The sequence below is a fragment of the Pelophylax lessonae genome (genome assembly GCF_965119305.1).
Source record: "Pelophylax lessonae genome assembly, chromosome: 13".
Lineage (NCBI taxonomy): Eukaryota > Metazoa > Chordata > Amphibia > Anura > Ranidae > Pelophylax > Pelophylax lessonae.
Window position 1 is genome coordinate 209,727,499 of NC_138780.1, and position 17,571 is coordinate 209,745,069.

General features: G+C 47.7%; 1 protein-coding gene across 1 annotated transcript in view; it reads right to left on the bottom strand.

Moving 5' to 3' along the window:
* Nucleotides 1–5,086: 5,086 nt before the first annotated feature.
* WDR25 (WD repeat domain 25) overlaps nucleotides 5,087–17,571 on the bottom strand; it is a gene marked incomplete at its 5' end in the record, with an annotated part of 97,978 nt that continues 85,493 nt past the window's right edge. The window contains 2 exons of the mRNA XM_082274998.1: nucleotides 5,087–5,373; nucleotides 11,879–12,019. Of these exons, the coding sequence (XP_082131124.1) occupies nucleotides 5,152–5,373; nucleotides 11,879–12,019 (363 nt within the window). The 3' untranslated portion in view covers nucleotides 5,087–5,151. The remainder of the gene's footprint in view (nucleotides 5,374–11,878; nucleotides 12,020–17,571) is intronic.

A 17,571-nucleotide genomic window follows, 5' to 3' on the forward strand; every position in this document is an offset into this window, starting at 1 on the left:
TTGCGATCGGATTCTGCGCACTTTATATTGGTTTTTATTTTGATGCGATGAGATCCGGCATTTGTATCTTTATATATTTTATGTTTGTGGGCGGAGTATAATTATAATCCTTCCAGTAAGGTGCTGGGACATGTTTGTGGGCGGAGTATAATTATAATCCTTCCAGTAAGGTGCTGGGACATGTTTGTGGGCGGAGTACAGTTATATTACTTCCAGTAAGGTGCTGGGACATGTTTGTGGGCGGAGTATAGCTATATTACTTCCAGTAAGGTGCTGGGACATGTTTGTGGGAGGGGTATAGTTATATTACTTCCAGTAAGGTGCTGGGACATGTTTGTGGGCGGAGTATAGTTATATTACTTCCAGTAAGGTGCTGGGACATGTTTGTGGGCGGAGTATAGTTATATTACTTCCAGTAAGGTGCTGGGACATGTTTGTGGGCGGAGTATCGTTATATTACTTCCAGTAAGGTGCTGGGACACGTTTGTGGGCGGAGTATAGTTATATTACTTCCAGTAAGGTGCTGGGACATGTTTGTGGGCGGAGTATCGTTATATTACTTCCAGTAAGGTGCTGGGACATGTTTGTGGGCGGAGTATCGTTATATTACTTCCAGTAAGGTGCTGGGACATGTTTGTGGGCGGAGTATAGTTATGTCATTTCCGGTTCACCTGTGTTTACATCTGTGCAGTCTGCGGCGTATTTACGTCATTTCTGGTTGGACGAGGCTTTATGCCCACCTCCCGGGACGCCACTTCTGGGGGGTTGTTTTTTGTTTAATTTGCTCGTTTCTCTGTGCGTTGATTCCTCATTTCCGACCACTACCCTATAAAAATTAGCGATGGACACATACCTCGCCACGCCCCTGATGACTTCTGCTTATGACGAAACGCGTCGGGAGGAGCTAGGTCATGTGACGTCACCACGCTGGTTAGTCGGCCATACTGTTGGATGGAAACCTCCTCTATCATATGAGGACTTACATGCGGTTTTTATGCTTCTGTTTGTATTTTGGATCTTACCAATAAATAATTAGTTATGAGTAATCCCGCCCAATGAGGTTCTTTTCTGTTTATCCTTCCATAGATCTATCATGAGAGTCTATATATGGTGGAAGATGCCGTTTTATTGAAGATTCCTGATGTCATGGCAGTGGGGATTTGGAATGAGATATGCCGAAGCTTTATTCCCTACTCTCACACAAGTAGTCCCCCCATTGTGGGAAGGGTCAGTGTGAACTCTTTCCTCCGGCGGACAATTCTTCTCCTGCATGCATTTTTGCACATTTATGGACTCTTTTTTGGAATATTGTTTTTCATTTGTATTTCGGACTTAGGAGGTGTTCAGCGCTGCATTTGTGTGTTCTTATTTCTGTGCACAGTTGACGGTTGGAGCTGGACGGGGACGGAGGATCCCGGTACATCGCCGCCCTGAGAAGACAGGATTGGGGCTGTATTGGGTAGCCGTGTGCTGGATTCATCCGATTGGCCAGCATTGTGGGGACCGCCTGTTTGATGGTGACTTAGTCATCGTCCTATTAAACCATTCTATTGGATGAGGCACAGCCTTCACTGAATGGGCTCTAGAGATGACCCGTGGGGGGAGGGGGAGGGGCATCACAGCAACCGTGGAAGGATTTCTCAATCACAGGATTCTTTTTTTTTTTTTACTTCTCAAGCAAATTTCATCTAAACCCCCCCCCCTCCCCCGCATCTGAATCACTGCTCACCCCGACTTATAGCCGACCTTTCACCCCAAACTGGGTCTGTCATCCGGATCCTCTTGTCTGGAAATCTCTGAAGAAGGAATAAAATAACGACATTCATAGTCAGACGTCTTCCCTTCGTTTCACATTTAAAATCAGACACATTTTTCATTATTCAGAAGTATCCGAATTTCTGAATTACAATAATAAAGAATCAGAAATAATGAAACAAAATTCCGGATGAAATTCAAATCGTTTTCAAATCCAATTTGAAGTTTTCTAATCGAGTTCCAAATTCCGAAAAGAATAAAATAGAATAGAAAATAAAGAAAGAGAATAGAAAAGAATAGAATGGAAACTTAAATAGAATAAAAAATAAAGAATATAACTAACTTATGAAATTCGAATTCCAATTAGAATGGAAAGAATACAACCATCTTCCAAAATTTAAATAGAAAAAACTTAAATTAGAATAGAAAATAAAATAGAATAGAAAAGAACAGAATATAATAGAATATTAGAAATAACAATATAACCGTTTTCCAAAATTCAAATATGAATATAATAGAAAAGAAAAATAGAACAGAAAATACAAGAATAGAATAGAAAAAAAACAATAGAATAGAATAGAGAAGAATAGAATAGAATGGAATAGAAAGAATATAACCAGTTTCCAAAATTTGAATAGAATAAATTTGATTTAGAATGGAATTAGAAATTTGGAAAATTTGAATCAATTCGAATAAACTAAACAAATTCTGAAAATGAATTAAACAAATTTATGTAAATACGGAATCCAAACAAATTTTTCCGTTTGTTTGTCTATTCATAGTGCTGCACATCGATCTCTTTTTCTTTTTTTACACGAATCTCGTTGGATTGGTGAAATCCGCTCTCGGATAGAGGTCAGTGCTCTCGGATGGAGGTCAGTGCTCTCGGATGGAGGTCAGTGCTCTCGGATGGAGGTCAGTGCTCTCAGATAGAGGTCAGTGCTCTCGGATAGAGGTCAGTGCTCTCAGATAGAGGTCAGTGCTCTCTGATAGAGGTCAGTGCTCTCGGATGGAGGTCAGTGCTCTCGGATGGAGGTCAGTGCTCTCTGATAGAGGTCAGTGCTCTCGGATGGAGGTCAGTGCTCTCGGATGGAGGTCAGTGCTCTCTGATAGGAGGTCAGTGCTCTCTTATAGAGGTCAGTGCTCTCGGATAGAGGTCAGTGCTCTCGGATAGAGGTCAGTGCTCTCTGATAGAGGTCAGTGCTCTCTGATAGAGGTCAGTGCTCTCGGATGGAGGTCAGTGCTCTCGGATGGAGGTCAGTGCTCTCGGATGGAGGTCAGTGCTCTCAGATAGAGGTCAGTGCTCTCGGATAGAGGTCAGTGCTCTCGGACAGAGGTCAGTGCTCTCGGATAGAGGTCAGTGCTCTCGGATAGAGGTCAGTGCTCTCGGATGGAGGTCAGTGCTCTCAGATAGAGGTCAGTGCTCTCGGATAGAGGTCAGTGCTCTCGGACAGAGGTCAGTGCTCTCGGATAGAGGTCAGTGCTCTCGGATAGAGGTCAGTGCTCTCGGATGGAGGTCAGTGCTCTCGGATAGAGGTCAGTGCTCTCGGATAGAGGTCAGTGCTCTCGGATAGAGGTCAGTGCTCTCAGATGGAGGTCAGTGCTCTCAGATGGAGGTCAGTGCTCTCGGATGGAGGTCAGTGCTCTCGGATAGAGGTCAGTGCTCTCGGATGGAGGTCAGTGCTCTCGGATAGAGGTCAGTGCTCTCGGATAGAGGTCAGTGCTCTCGGATGGAGGTCAGTGCTCTCGGATGGAGGTCAGTGCTCTCGGATGGAGGTCAGTGCTCTCGGATAGAGGTCAGTGCTCTCGGATGGAGGTCAGTGCTCTCGGATAGAGGTCAGTGCTCTCGGATGGAGGTCAGTGCTCTCGGATGGAGGTCAGTGCTCTCAGATGGAGGTCAGTGCTCTCGGATGGAGGTCAGTGCTCTCGGATAGAGGTCAGTGCTCTCGGATGGAGGTCAGTGCTCTCAGATGGAGGTCAGTGCTCTCGGATGGAGGTCAGTGCTCTCGGATAGAGGTCAGTGCTCTCGGATAGAGGTCAGTGCTCTCGGATGGAGGTCAGTGCTCTCGGATGGAGGTCAGTGCTCTCGGATGGAGGTCAGTGCTCTCGGATAGAGGTCAGTGCTCTCGGATAGAGGTCAGTGCTCTCGGATAGAGGTCAGTGCTCTCAGATGGAGGTCAGTGCTCTCAGATGGAGGTCAGTGCTCTCGGATGGAGGTCAGTGCTCTCGGATGGAGGTCAGTGCTCTCGGATGGAGGTCAGTGCTCTCGGATGGAGGTCAGTGCTCTCGGATGGAGGTCAGTGCTCTCGGATGGAGGTCAGTGCTCTCGGATAGAGGTCAGTGCTCTCGGATGGAGGTCAGTGCTCTCGGATAGAGGTCAGTGCTCTCGGATGGAGGTCAGTGCTCTCGGATAGAGGTCAGTGCTCTCGGATGGAGGTCAGTGCTCTCGGATAGAGGTCAGTGCTCTCGGATGGAGGTCAGTGCTCTCGGATGGAGGTCAGTGCTCTCGGATAGAGGTCAGTGCTCTCGGATGGAGGTCAGTGCTCTCAGATGGAGGTCAGTGCTCTCAGATGGAGGTCAGTGCTCTCGGATGGAGGTCAGTGCTCTCGGATAGAGGTCAGTGCTCTCGGATAGAGGTCAGTGCTCTCGGATAGAGGTCAGTGCTCTCGGATGGAGGTCAGTGCTCTCGGATGGAGGTCAGTGCTGTGGGATAGAGGTCAGTGCTTTCGGATAGAGGTCAGTGCTCTCGGATGGAGGTCAGTGCTCTCGGATAGGAGGTCAGTGCTCTCAGATGGAGGTCAGTGCTCTCGGATGGAGGTCAGTAACATGAGGAGTCTCTTGTTGTGTAAAACTATCAATTTATTCAAAGATAAAACAAAGTTGGACATTCTGTACACCAATCCCCTCCCAGGACAAGCAGCAGCTGATCACTTCCTGGTAACATGATGATGTCAGCAAGCCCCGCCCAGTGAGTATTCTGCCTCTACTGACTTCCTCAGGACCAGAGTCCACCCCCCACCCCCTGAGGAAGTCCATTCACATGAAGAGTTTAGAAACCACTTTTTATGTCACATGATATTTATAGAATTCTCTCTCACACCACATTGTGTCTTCAGGAAAAGACTTTGTTACATAGTGACAGTCCTGGCAGGTGACCGGTCCTCTTCTCCACCCCTCGTGTCTCTGCTGCTCTCTGCTGCAGCCAGGTGGGAAGGCAATGTGTGGGATCCGCTGTTTCCCCAGCAGGGACCCCAGGTAGCCCAGTTGTGAACCCCAGAATTGAGTGCTTCACCCCTCCCTCTCAGGGACGGCAGATGCTCAGTCGGTCCTCACTATGAGAAGAAGGTGGCTTTGGCTGGACGTGGTGGTAGAGTCGGGAGTCGGGTCACAATATGGCTATTGCCAGACTCGGATCTGACCGTCCCAGTGAGCCGTGGCCACCACAGAGGTGAGAACTGGGTGGCAGGAAACGCTGACGCACGCCGTGCCGTCACCAGGCAGCGATCTCAGCATCTTAGAAGTGTGATAATTGTAGAAATACACGGAGCCTTCCGAACTTCCCGTGACAATCAGTGACCCATCGGGGGACACCTCACACCCCACAGAGAACCCCTCAACCTGGAAGAGGCAAGAACAGCGGTTAGTGAGAATAAACACCCCCCAACGTGGTACAAACCATAAACCCCCCAACGTGGTACAAATCATACACCCCCCAACGTGGTACAAACCATAAACCCCCCAACGTGGTACAAATCATACACCCCCCAACATGGTACAAATCATACACCCCCCAACCTGGTACAAATCATACACCCCCCAACGTGGTACAAATCATACACCCCCCAACCTGGTACAAATCATACACCCCCCAACCTGGTACAAATCATACACCCCCCAACCTGGTACAAATCATACACCCCCCAACCTGGTACAAATCATACACCCCCCAACCTGGTACAAATCATACACCCCCCAACCTGGTACAAATCATACACCCCCCAACCTGGTACAAATCATACACCCCCCAACGTGGTACAAATCATACACCCACCCCCCCAACCTGGTACAAATCATACACCCCCCAACGTGGTACAAATCATACACCCCCCAACATGATACAAATCATACACCCCCCAACGTGGTACAAATCACACACCCCCCAACGTGGTACAAATCATACACCCCCCAACGTGGTACAAATCATACACCCCCCAACGTGGTACAAATCATACACCCCCCAACGTGGTACAAATCATACACCCCCCAACGTGGTACAAATCATAAACCCCCCAACGTAGTACAAATCATACACCACCCCAACGTGGTACAAATCATACACCCCCCAACGTGGTACAAATCATACACCCCCCAACGTGGTACAAATCATACACCCCCCAACGTGGTACAAATCATACACCACCCCAACGTGGTACAAATCATACACCCCCCAACGTGGTACAAATCATACACCCCCCAACGTGGTACAAATCATACACCCCCCCAACGTGGTACAAATCATACACCCCCCAACGTGGTACAAATCATACACCCCCCAACGTGGTACAAATCATACACCCCCCCAACCTGGTACAAATCATACACCCCCCCAACGTTGTACAAATCATACACCCCCCAACGTGGTACAAATCATACACCCCCCCAACGTGGTACAAATCATACACCCCCCCAACCTGGTACAAATCATACACCCCCCCAACGTGGTACAAATCATACACCCCCCAACGTGGTACAAATCATACACCCCCCCAACCTGGTACAAATCATACACCCCCCCAACGTTGTACAAATCATACACCCCCCAACGTGGTACAAATCATAAACCCCCCAATGTTGTACAAATCATACACCCCCCCCAACCTGGTACAAATCATACACCCCCCAACGTGGTACAAATCATACACCCCCCAACGTTGTACAAATCATACACCCCCCAACATGGTACAAATCACACACCCCCCCAACGTGGTACAAATCATACACCCCCCAACCTGGTACAAATCATACACCCCCCAACGTGGTACAAATCATACACCCCCCAACGTGGTACAAATCATACACCCCCCAACCTGGTACAAATCATACACCCCCCAACGTGGTACAAATCATACACCCCCCAACCTGGTACAAATCATACACCCCCCAACCTGGTACAAATCATACACCCCCCAACGTGGTACAAATCATACACCCCCCAACCTGGTACAAATCATACACCCCCCAACCTGGTACAAATCATACACCCCCCAACGTGGTACAAATCATACACCCCCCAACCTGGTACAAATCATACACCCCCCCAACCTGGTACAAATCATACACCCCCCAACCTGGTACAAATCATACACCCCCAACGTGGTACAAATCATACGCCCCCCAACGTGGTACAAATCATACACCGCCCAACGTGGTACAAATCATACACCCCCCAACGTGGTACAAATCATACACCCCCCAACGTGGTACAAATCCTACACCCCCCCAACGTGGTACAAATCATACACCCCCCAACGTGGTACAAATCCTACACCCCCCAACGTGGTACAAATCACACACCCCCCAACGTTGTACAAATCATACACCCCCCAACGTGGTACAAATCATACACCCCCCAAAGTGGTACAAATCATACACCCCCCAACGTGGTACAAATCATACACCCCCCAACGTGGTACAAATCATACACCCCCAACGTGGTACAAATCATACACCCCCCAACATGGTACAAATCATACACCCCCCAACGTGGTACAAATCATACACCCCCCAACGTGGTACAAATCATACACCCCCCAACGTGGTACAAATCATACACCCCCCAACGTGGTACAAATCACACACCCCCCAACGTTGTACAAATCATACACCCCCCAACGTGGTACAAATCATACACCCCCCAACATGGTACAAATCATACACCCCCCCAACCTGGTACAAATCATACACCCCCCAACGTGGTAAAAATCATACACCCCCCAACGTTGTACAAATCATACACCCCCCAACATGGTACAAATCACACACCCCCCCAACGTGGTACAAATCACACACCCCCCCAACGTGGTACAAATCATACACCCCCCAACCTGGTACAAATCATACACCCCCCAACGTGGTACAAATCATACACCCCCCAACGTGGTACAAATCATACACCCCCCAACATGGTACAAATCATACACCCCCCAACCTGGTACAAATCATACACCCCCCAACGTGGTACAAATCATACACCCCCAACGTGGTACAAATCATACACCCCCCAACGTGGTACAAATCATACACCCCCCAACGTGGTACAAATCATACACCCCCCAACGTGGTACAAATCATACACCCCCCCAACGTGGTACAAATCATACACCCCCCCAACGTGGTACAAATCCTACACCCCCCAACGTGGTACAAATCATACACCCCCCAACGTGGTACAAATCATACACCCCCCAACGTGGTACAAATCATACACCCCCCCAACGTGGTACAAATCATACACCCCCCCAACGTGGTACAAATCATACACCCCCCAACGTGGTACAAATCATACACCCCCAACGTGGTACAAATCATACACCCCCCAACGTGGTACAAATCATACACCCCCCAACGTTGTACAAATCACACACCCCCCCAACGTGGTACAAATCATACACCCCCCAACGTGGTACAAATCATACACCCCCCCAACCTGGTACAAATCATACACCCCCCCAATGTGGTACAAATCATACACCCCCCAACGTGGTACAAATCATACACCCCCCAACGTTGTACAAATCATACACCCCCCAACGTGGTACAAATCATAAACCCCCCAATGTTGTACAAATCATACACCCCCAACGTGGTACAAATCATACACCCCCCAACGTGGTACAAATCATACACCCCCCAACCTGGTACAAATCATACACCCCCCAACCTGGTACAAATCATACACCCCCCAACGTGGTACAAATCATACGCCCCCCAACGTGGTACAAATCATACACCGCCCAACGTGGTACAAATCATACACCCCCCAACGTGGTACAAATCATACACCCCCCAACGTGGTACAAATCATACACCCCCCAACCCTGTACAAATCATACACCCCCCCAACGTGGTACAAATCATACACCCCCCAACGTGGTACAAATCATACACCCCCCAACCTGGTACAAATCATACACCCCCCCCCCCCAACGTGGTACAAATCATACACCCCCCAACGTGGTACAAATCATACACCCCCCAACGTGGTACAAATCATACACCCCCAACGTGGTACAAATCATACACCCCCCAACGTGGTACAAATCATACACCCCCAACGTGGTACAAATCATACACCCCCCCAACGTGGTACAAATCCTACACCCCCCCAACATGGTACAAATCCTACACCCCCCAACGTGGTACAAATCATACACCCCCCCCAACGTGGTACAAATCATACACCCCCAACGTGGTACAAATCATACACCCCCCCAACGTGGTACAAATCATACACCCCCCCAACGTGGTACAAATCATACACCCCCCCAACGTGGTACAAATCCTACACCCCCCCAACATGGTACAAATCCTACACCCCCCAACGTGGTACAAATCATACACCCCCCCCAACGTGGTACAAATCATACACCGCCCAACGTGGTACAAATCATAAACCCCCCAACGTTGTACAAATCATACACCCCCCAACGTGGTACAAATCATACACCCCCCAACGTGGTACAAATCATACACCCCCCCAACGTGGTACAAATCATACACCCCCCAACGTGGTACAAATCATACACCCCCCAACGTGGTACAAATCATACACCCCCCAACGTGGTACAAATCATACACCCCCCAACGTTGTACAAATCACACACCCCCCCAACGTTGTACAAATCACACACCCCCCCAACGTGGTACAAATCATACACCCCCCCCAACGTGGTACAAATCATACACCCCCCCAATGTGGTACAAATCATACACCCCCCAACGTGGTACAAATCATACACCCCCCAACGTTGTACAAATCATACACCCCCCAACCTGGTACAAATCATACACCCCCCAACGTGGTACAAATCCTACACCCCCCCAACGTGGTACAAATCCTACACCCCCCAACGTGGTACAAATCATACACCCCCAACGTGGTACAAATCATACACCCCCCCAACGTGGTACAAATCCTACACCCCCCCAACATGGTACAAATCCTACACCCCCCAACGTGGTACAAATCATAAACCCCCCAACGTTGTACAAATCATACACCCCCCCAACGTGGTACAAATCATACACCCCCCAACGTGGTACAAATCACACACCCCCCAACGTGGTACAAATCATACACCACCCCAACGTGGTACAAATCATACACCCCCCAACGTGGTACAAATCATACACCCCCCCAACGTGGTACAAATCATACACCCCCCAACGTGGTACAAATCATACACCCCCCAACGTGGTACAAATCATACACCCCCCAACGTGGTACAAATCATACCCCCCCCAACGTGGTACAAATCATAGTAGTGTTACGTTTTCCTACGTTAAAGGAGATCTCCGCTCACAGCAATCTCTCTCACTCCAGAAGATCAGCATTGTAATAAGAATACAAACAATACTCATCCCCGACCATCCAATAGAAGACTCCTCCCAGGCTGTGAGCTCTGCCAGTCTACTGATCGTCTCTTCCCACAACTTCCTGCATTCCCCCTCCATTACTACATATCCCATAGTACCGTACTGATCCCTGTACTGACTCCACCTCCTGAAACTCCTCCTCTCAGAAGGCGGGCTCTGTGAAAGGAGTGATACTCACATGGCTCAGGGACTCCGTGTCCCAGAATTAGGGAGGAGACCGGAGATCATTGGGGGGGGGGGGAGGGGGGAGGATCGGATTTCAGTTCATTGAAAGGCGAGAGGTTTAAATATAAAGAAATGAATTTCCACTGCTGATTACTCAGCGACTGTCTGACAGATAGAAGGAATGGAGATATAAATTAAACATTTCTTCACTTCAATCCATCAAATCAAATATTCTCCCGTATTGCCGCTCACTACAAACGCGTCTTCCCGCCGCTGCCAGGGAGAGACAAAGAGCGGAACGTGAATAATAGATGAGGGTGCCGCCGATGGCGGTACAAAGTGCAGCTGATATCAGGGCGCTCTGTCTATATCCTCCAGCCTCTCTTCTCATCTCATTTCAGGTGAGAAGTATCAACTAATTCCGAGATCTCACCTACCGGGGATTGTGTGTCAGCTGGGGGAGCAGAGCGACGCGTTTCACACACCGCGGGCCGGACTCCACATCATCTCAACATAACCACATCATCATACAGGGAATCACAGCTGTACCCCCCAAAATCATAGCGGTACCCCCATAATCATATCTGCACCCCTGAAATCATAGCTGCACCCCCAAAATCATATTTGTACCCCCGAAATCATAGCTGTACCCCCAAAATCATATCTGCACCCCCCAAAATCATAGCTGTACTCCCATAATCATATCTGCACCCCTGAAATCATAGCTGCACCCCCAAAATCATATTTGTACCCCCGAAATCATATCTGCACCCCTGAAATCATAGCTGCACCCCCAAAATCATATTTGTACCCTCAAAATCATAGCTGCACCCCCAAATAATATATGCACCCCAGAAATCATAGCTGTACCCCTGAAATCATAGCTGTACCCCCAAAATCATATCTGCGTCCCTGAAATCATAGCTGTACCCCAGAATCTATTTCTAATCTCTGCACCCTTAAATTGTAATGAATAAATCCTCTGTACCCCAGAATTGTATCAGAATAATTGTATCTATTGTAAGCCCCTCCCCCGGAGCGGCACATTGTAGCGGCTGCTGGATGCAGAGTCTGAGTTGTAGATTTGGGTGGACGGTGGACCGGTAAGGACTGTAATTTCACCTCCTCTGATTGGCTCCCACTACCGGGACATATTTACTAGACGGATCGCCTTCACTGCGCTGATCTCTACCCCCCCACCACCCATATTCCATGAACCACCTTTGCCCTGAACTGACCCCCCCTCCCCCAAAGTCCCCCTGCATCTCTATGGTCCTATAGTGATGGGAAGGGGTGTGGTTACCTTGTGTCCTTCATATCTCTTCCTCTTGTTCATCTTGTAGGGGCGCTGGGCGGAGAATAAAGCGATGTAGTTCCCATTGGTCTGTGCGATAAAGACGCTCTCCTGGGGGTGCAGGGCGAGGCTGGGACAGGTGTACCGCTCCTGAAATATCCCAGAAATCATCACATCGCACATTCATTGGAGGAGACCTATGGAGGGCCACCACATTATCCATCCATCCATCCATATCTCCCTCCATCCATCCATCCATCCATCCATCCATATCTCCCTCCATCCATATCTCCCTCCATCCATCCATCCATCCATCCATCCATCCATATCTCCCTCCATCCATCCATCAATCCATATCTCCCTCCATCCATCCATCCATATCTCCCTCCATATCTCCCTCCATCCATCCATCCATATCTCCCTCCATCCATCCATATCTCCCTCCATCCATCCATCCATCCATATCTCCCTCCATCCATCCATCCATCCATATCTCCCTCCATCCATCCATCCATCCATATCTCCCTCCATCCATCCATCCATATCTCCCTCCATCCTTCCATCCATATCTCCCTCCATCCATATTTCTTTCCACGTCTCCACCCATCCATCCATATCTCTCTTCCTCTCCATCTACCCTCCCTCCCTCCATTCTCCCATCCATCCATCCATCCATCCATCCATCCATATCTCCGTCCATCCATATCTCTCTTCTTCTCCATCAACCCTCCATCCATCAATATGCCTCCCCAGCTCCACCCACCCTCTATCCCCACCTCCTCCTCCATTCATCACCCTCGTTCATTCTGCTAGGTTTCCCCCGGGACTGTATAGCAGGGTGGATTATTTACCCCACCATTAGTTATATGTAAACAAAACAATGACAACTTTATTTGTACAAAACCATATTATACACACAGCAAATCATAAAATGTACCACCCCCCCCCCCCCCACCCCTTCATATGTCACCAGCAGGCTTATATAAACAATAATGAGAATCTCTCCATTGATAAATCCTGCCTTGTAGGCCCCAACGCGTTTTGATTTATTTTGATCCAAAATCTTCCTCAGGGGGCAAAACCAGGGATATAAACAGAGGTATCATGATGGACATATCCCGGCTTCTCATATATGGAGTGCGTTTGTCTCAGACGAGTGAACAACCATCAAAATGGGGGCATCACCCCTGGAACCCGCGAGGGACCACACAGAACCCATCACCCCCTGGAAGACGCGAGGGACCACACAGAGGGGGGGATATGATATCAATGTACAAATACTGTACTGGTGACCCTAGCATAAGGAACAAACTATTCAGAGAGAGGAGATACAATAATACACGTGGCCACTCACTAAAACTAGAGGAAAGGCGGTTTAACCTTAAAGTGCGTAAGGGGTTCTTCACTGTAAGAGCGGTAAGGATGTGGAATTCTCTTCCACAAGCAGTCGTATCAGCAGGGAGCATCGATAGCTTCAAAAAACTATTAGATGGACACCTTAAAGACCACAACATACAGGGGTATACAATGTACAACATACAGGGGTATACAATGTACAACATACAGGGGTATACAATGTACAACATACAGGGGTATACAATGTACAACATACAGGGGTATACAATGTACAACATACAGGGGTATACAATGTACAACATACAGGGGGTATACAATGTACAACATACAGGGGGTATACAATGTACAACATACAGGGGGTATACAATGTACAACATACAGGGGTATACAATGTACAACATACAGGGGTATACAATGTACAACATACAGGGGTATACAATGTACAACATACAGGGGGTATACAATGTACAACATACAGGGGGTATACAATGTACAACATACAGGGGGTATACAATGTACAACATACAGGGGTATACAATGTACAACATACAGGGGTATACAATGTACAACATACAGGGGGTATACAATGTACAACATACAGGGGGTATACAATGTACAACATACAGGGGGTATACAATGTACAACATACAGGGGTATACAATGTACAACATACAGGGGGTATACAATGTACAACATACAGGGATATACAATGTACAACATACAGGGGTATACAATGTACAACATACAGGGGTATACTATGTACAACATACAGGGATATACAATGTACAACATACAGGGGTTTACAATGTACAACATACAGGGGTATACAATGTACAACATACAGGGGGTATACAATGTACAACATACAGGGGTATACAATGTACAACATACAGGGGTATACAATGTACAACATACAGGGGGTATACAATGTACAACATACAGGGGGTATACAATGTACAACATACAGGGGTATACAATGTACAACATACAGGGGTATAAAATGTACAACATACAGGGGTATACAATGTACAACATACAGGGGGTATACAATGTACAACATACAGGGGTATACAATGTACAACATACAGGGGTATACAATGTACAACATACAGGGGTATGCAATGTACAACATACAGGGGTATACAATGTACAACATACAGGGGTATACAATGTACAACATACAGGGGTATACAATGTACAACATACAGGGGTATACAATGTACAACATACAGGGGTATACAATGTACAACATACAGGGGTATACAATGTACAACATACAGGGGTATACAATGTACAACATACAGGGGTATGCAATGTACAACATACAGGGGTATACAATGTACAACATACAGGGGTATACAATGTACAACATACAGGGGTATACAATGTACAACATACAGGGATATACAATGTACAACATACAGGGGTATACAATGTACAACATACAGGGGTATACAATGTACAACATACAGGGGTATGCAATGTACAACATACAGGGGTATGCAATGTACAACATACAGGGGTATACAATGTACAACATACAGGGGTATACAATGTACAACATACAGGGGTATACAATGTACAACATACAGGGGTATGCAATGTACGGTTAAAAGCAAACACACACACACATCATAGGTTGGACTGGATGGACTTGTGTCTTTTTTCAGCCTCACTAACTATGTAACCCATCACCCCCTGGAAGACGCGAGGGATCACACAGAACCCATCGCCAACAATGGAGGAACCACAGGTGAGGACTAAGCAGATAGAAAAGCTGCTTACTTGTGTGAAAAGTTCTCCCGCCAGTCCGGACAGTTTCCACTGCTGAAGTAAAATAAATGAATCCTGTATGACTGCGCGCTTCCGGTATGAAACGCGTTACCATCTACTGCTGTCATCCTACACTTGGGATCTGTGGCTGCTTTGTGTTCATGTTTTCCTTTATATTGGAGTGCGGTCATCCCATACTTTCTACATCCATTATATTACCAGAAAGTATTGGGACGCCTCTCTATATACACTATATTCTCAAAATTATTGGGACGCCGGCCTTTACACACACATGACCTTTAATGACCCCCAGCCTTAGTCCGTAGGGTTCAATATTGAGTTGGCTCCGCCCTTTACAGCTATAACAGCTTCAACTCTTCTGGGAAGGCCGTCCACAAGGTTTAGGAGTGTCTATGGGAATGTTTCACCATTCTTCCAGAAGCGCATTTGTGAGGTCAGGTACTGATGTTGGATAAGAAGGCCTGGCTCATAGTCTCCGATCGAATTCCTCCCAAAGGCATTCTATGTGGTTGAGGTCAGGACTCTGTGCAGGACAGTCATGTTCCTCCACCCCAAACTCGCTCATCCATGTCTTTATGGACTTTGCTTTGTACACTGGTGCGCAGTCAACAGGGAGGGGCCATCCCCAAACTCCTCCCAAAAAGTTAGGAGCATAAAATTGTCCAAAATGTCTTGGTATGCTGATGCCATAAGAGTTCCCTTCACTGGAACTAAGGGGTTAAGCCCAACCCCTGAAAAACACCCCCACACCATAATCCACCCCCCCCACACTATAACCCCCCCCCCCTCAACACCATAATCCCCCCCCTCCCCCACACCATAATCCCCCCTCCCTCACTCCATAATCCCCCCTCCACACTATAACCCCCCCTCCCCCACTCCATAATCCCCCCTCCACCAAATGATTTGGACCAGTGCACAAAGCAAGGTCCATAAAGACATGGATGAGCGAGTTTGGGGTGGAGGAAGTTGGCTGGAGTCCTGACCTCAACCCCCATAGAACACTTTTGGAATTAATTAGAGTGCAGACTGCGAGCCAGGCCTTCTCATCCAACATCAGTACCTGACCTCACAAATGCGCTTCTGGAAGAATGGTGAAACATTCCCATAGACACTCCTAAACCTTGTAGACGGCCTTCCCAGAAGAGTTGAAGCTGTTATAGCTGCAAAGGGCGGAGCCAACTCAATATTGAACCCTACAGACTAAGACTGGGATGCCATTAAAGTTCATGTGTGTGTAAAGACCGGCGTCCCAATACTTTTGGTAATATAGTGTGTATAGAGAGGGGTCCCAATACTTCTGGTAATATAGTGTATATAGAGAGGGGTCCCAATACTTCTGGTAATATAGTGTATATAGAGAGGGGTCCCAATACTTCTGGTAATATAGTGTATATAGAGAGGGGTCCCAATACTTCTGGTAATATAGTGTATATAGAGAGGGGTCCCAATACTTCTGGTAATATAATGTATGTGGAATCTGTATGGGCTGCTTTACTTCCAATAGAATAATGGCAGTCCGGTCTCACCTCACCTGTATGGAGGGGACGGCAGTGGCAGCCACCCTGTTGCTTTTATGGAGCTCTATTCAAGCAATGTTGACATGAAAGTCGAGACCTCCTCCTCCTCCTCCTCCTTCTCCTCCTCCTCCACCTCCTCCTCCTCCTTCTCCTCCTCCTCCTCCTCCTCCATCCTCCTCCTCCTCTCGTCTTCTAGTGAGAGGCTGACGCATGCTGAATGTACACATTTAATAAACCCTCAAGAATCGCAATCAACAACTAATCCTCAGCACAATGTTACAGACGGGAAATATGAATGGGTTGTAGTAGAAGAGTGATTTTCCACATGGCATACTACACAGAGCTGCTCATTATATGAAGGACCATCAAGGCGTCACGTCGGCGTCACACTGAGCGGAAGGACATTTTTCTAGAAAGGTTTTTTCTTCTAACGGGCGAGGTTCTAGAAAGCAGACAATGGAGCAGACACCGACCATGGAAGCCTTGAACACCAAGGTGGTGAAAAACAAAGATGGCGGCACCTGTGTCATGGTGCCAAGGACAGCGTCATAATAGAACAGAACGCACGGCACCCAGGCCCCCGCAGTACATAGAATGCTGGGAAATAGAAGGGTGGGGGAGGGACAAGCTGATGAAAATTTGCGTCCAGTGCTTCCCTCTATTCACTCGCAGTACCATAAATTTTACCCCCCTTGGGGGTGGGATGGAGCAGAGAAGGGGGGAGGTTGATCGCACCAAAACATATTTAACAGGACCTAATGTCAGTGTAGACATCTGCTCAGACCACAGGAGGTGACTCAATCTTAAGCCCAGTTCAGCCAATCGGAGGGTGGACAGAAGGTGGGGCCCCAACACGTCCACACCTCAAGTAGGCTAATCAGGAGAGAGCAGGAGGAGACCCCAATATATTCAGAGCCCTAACAAACAATTGGGGTGATTGAGGTAGTGAGTTGTCAGCACTGGAATCTGAGGAAGAAGAAATCCATTGTATCAAACACTATATACTACCGTATACTAATACAATCCCAACGT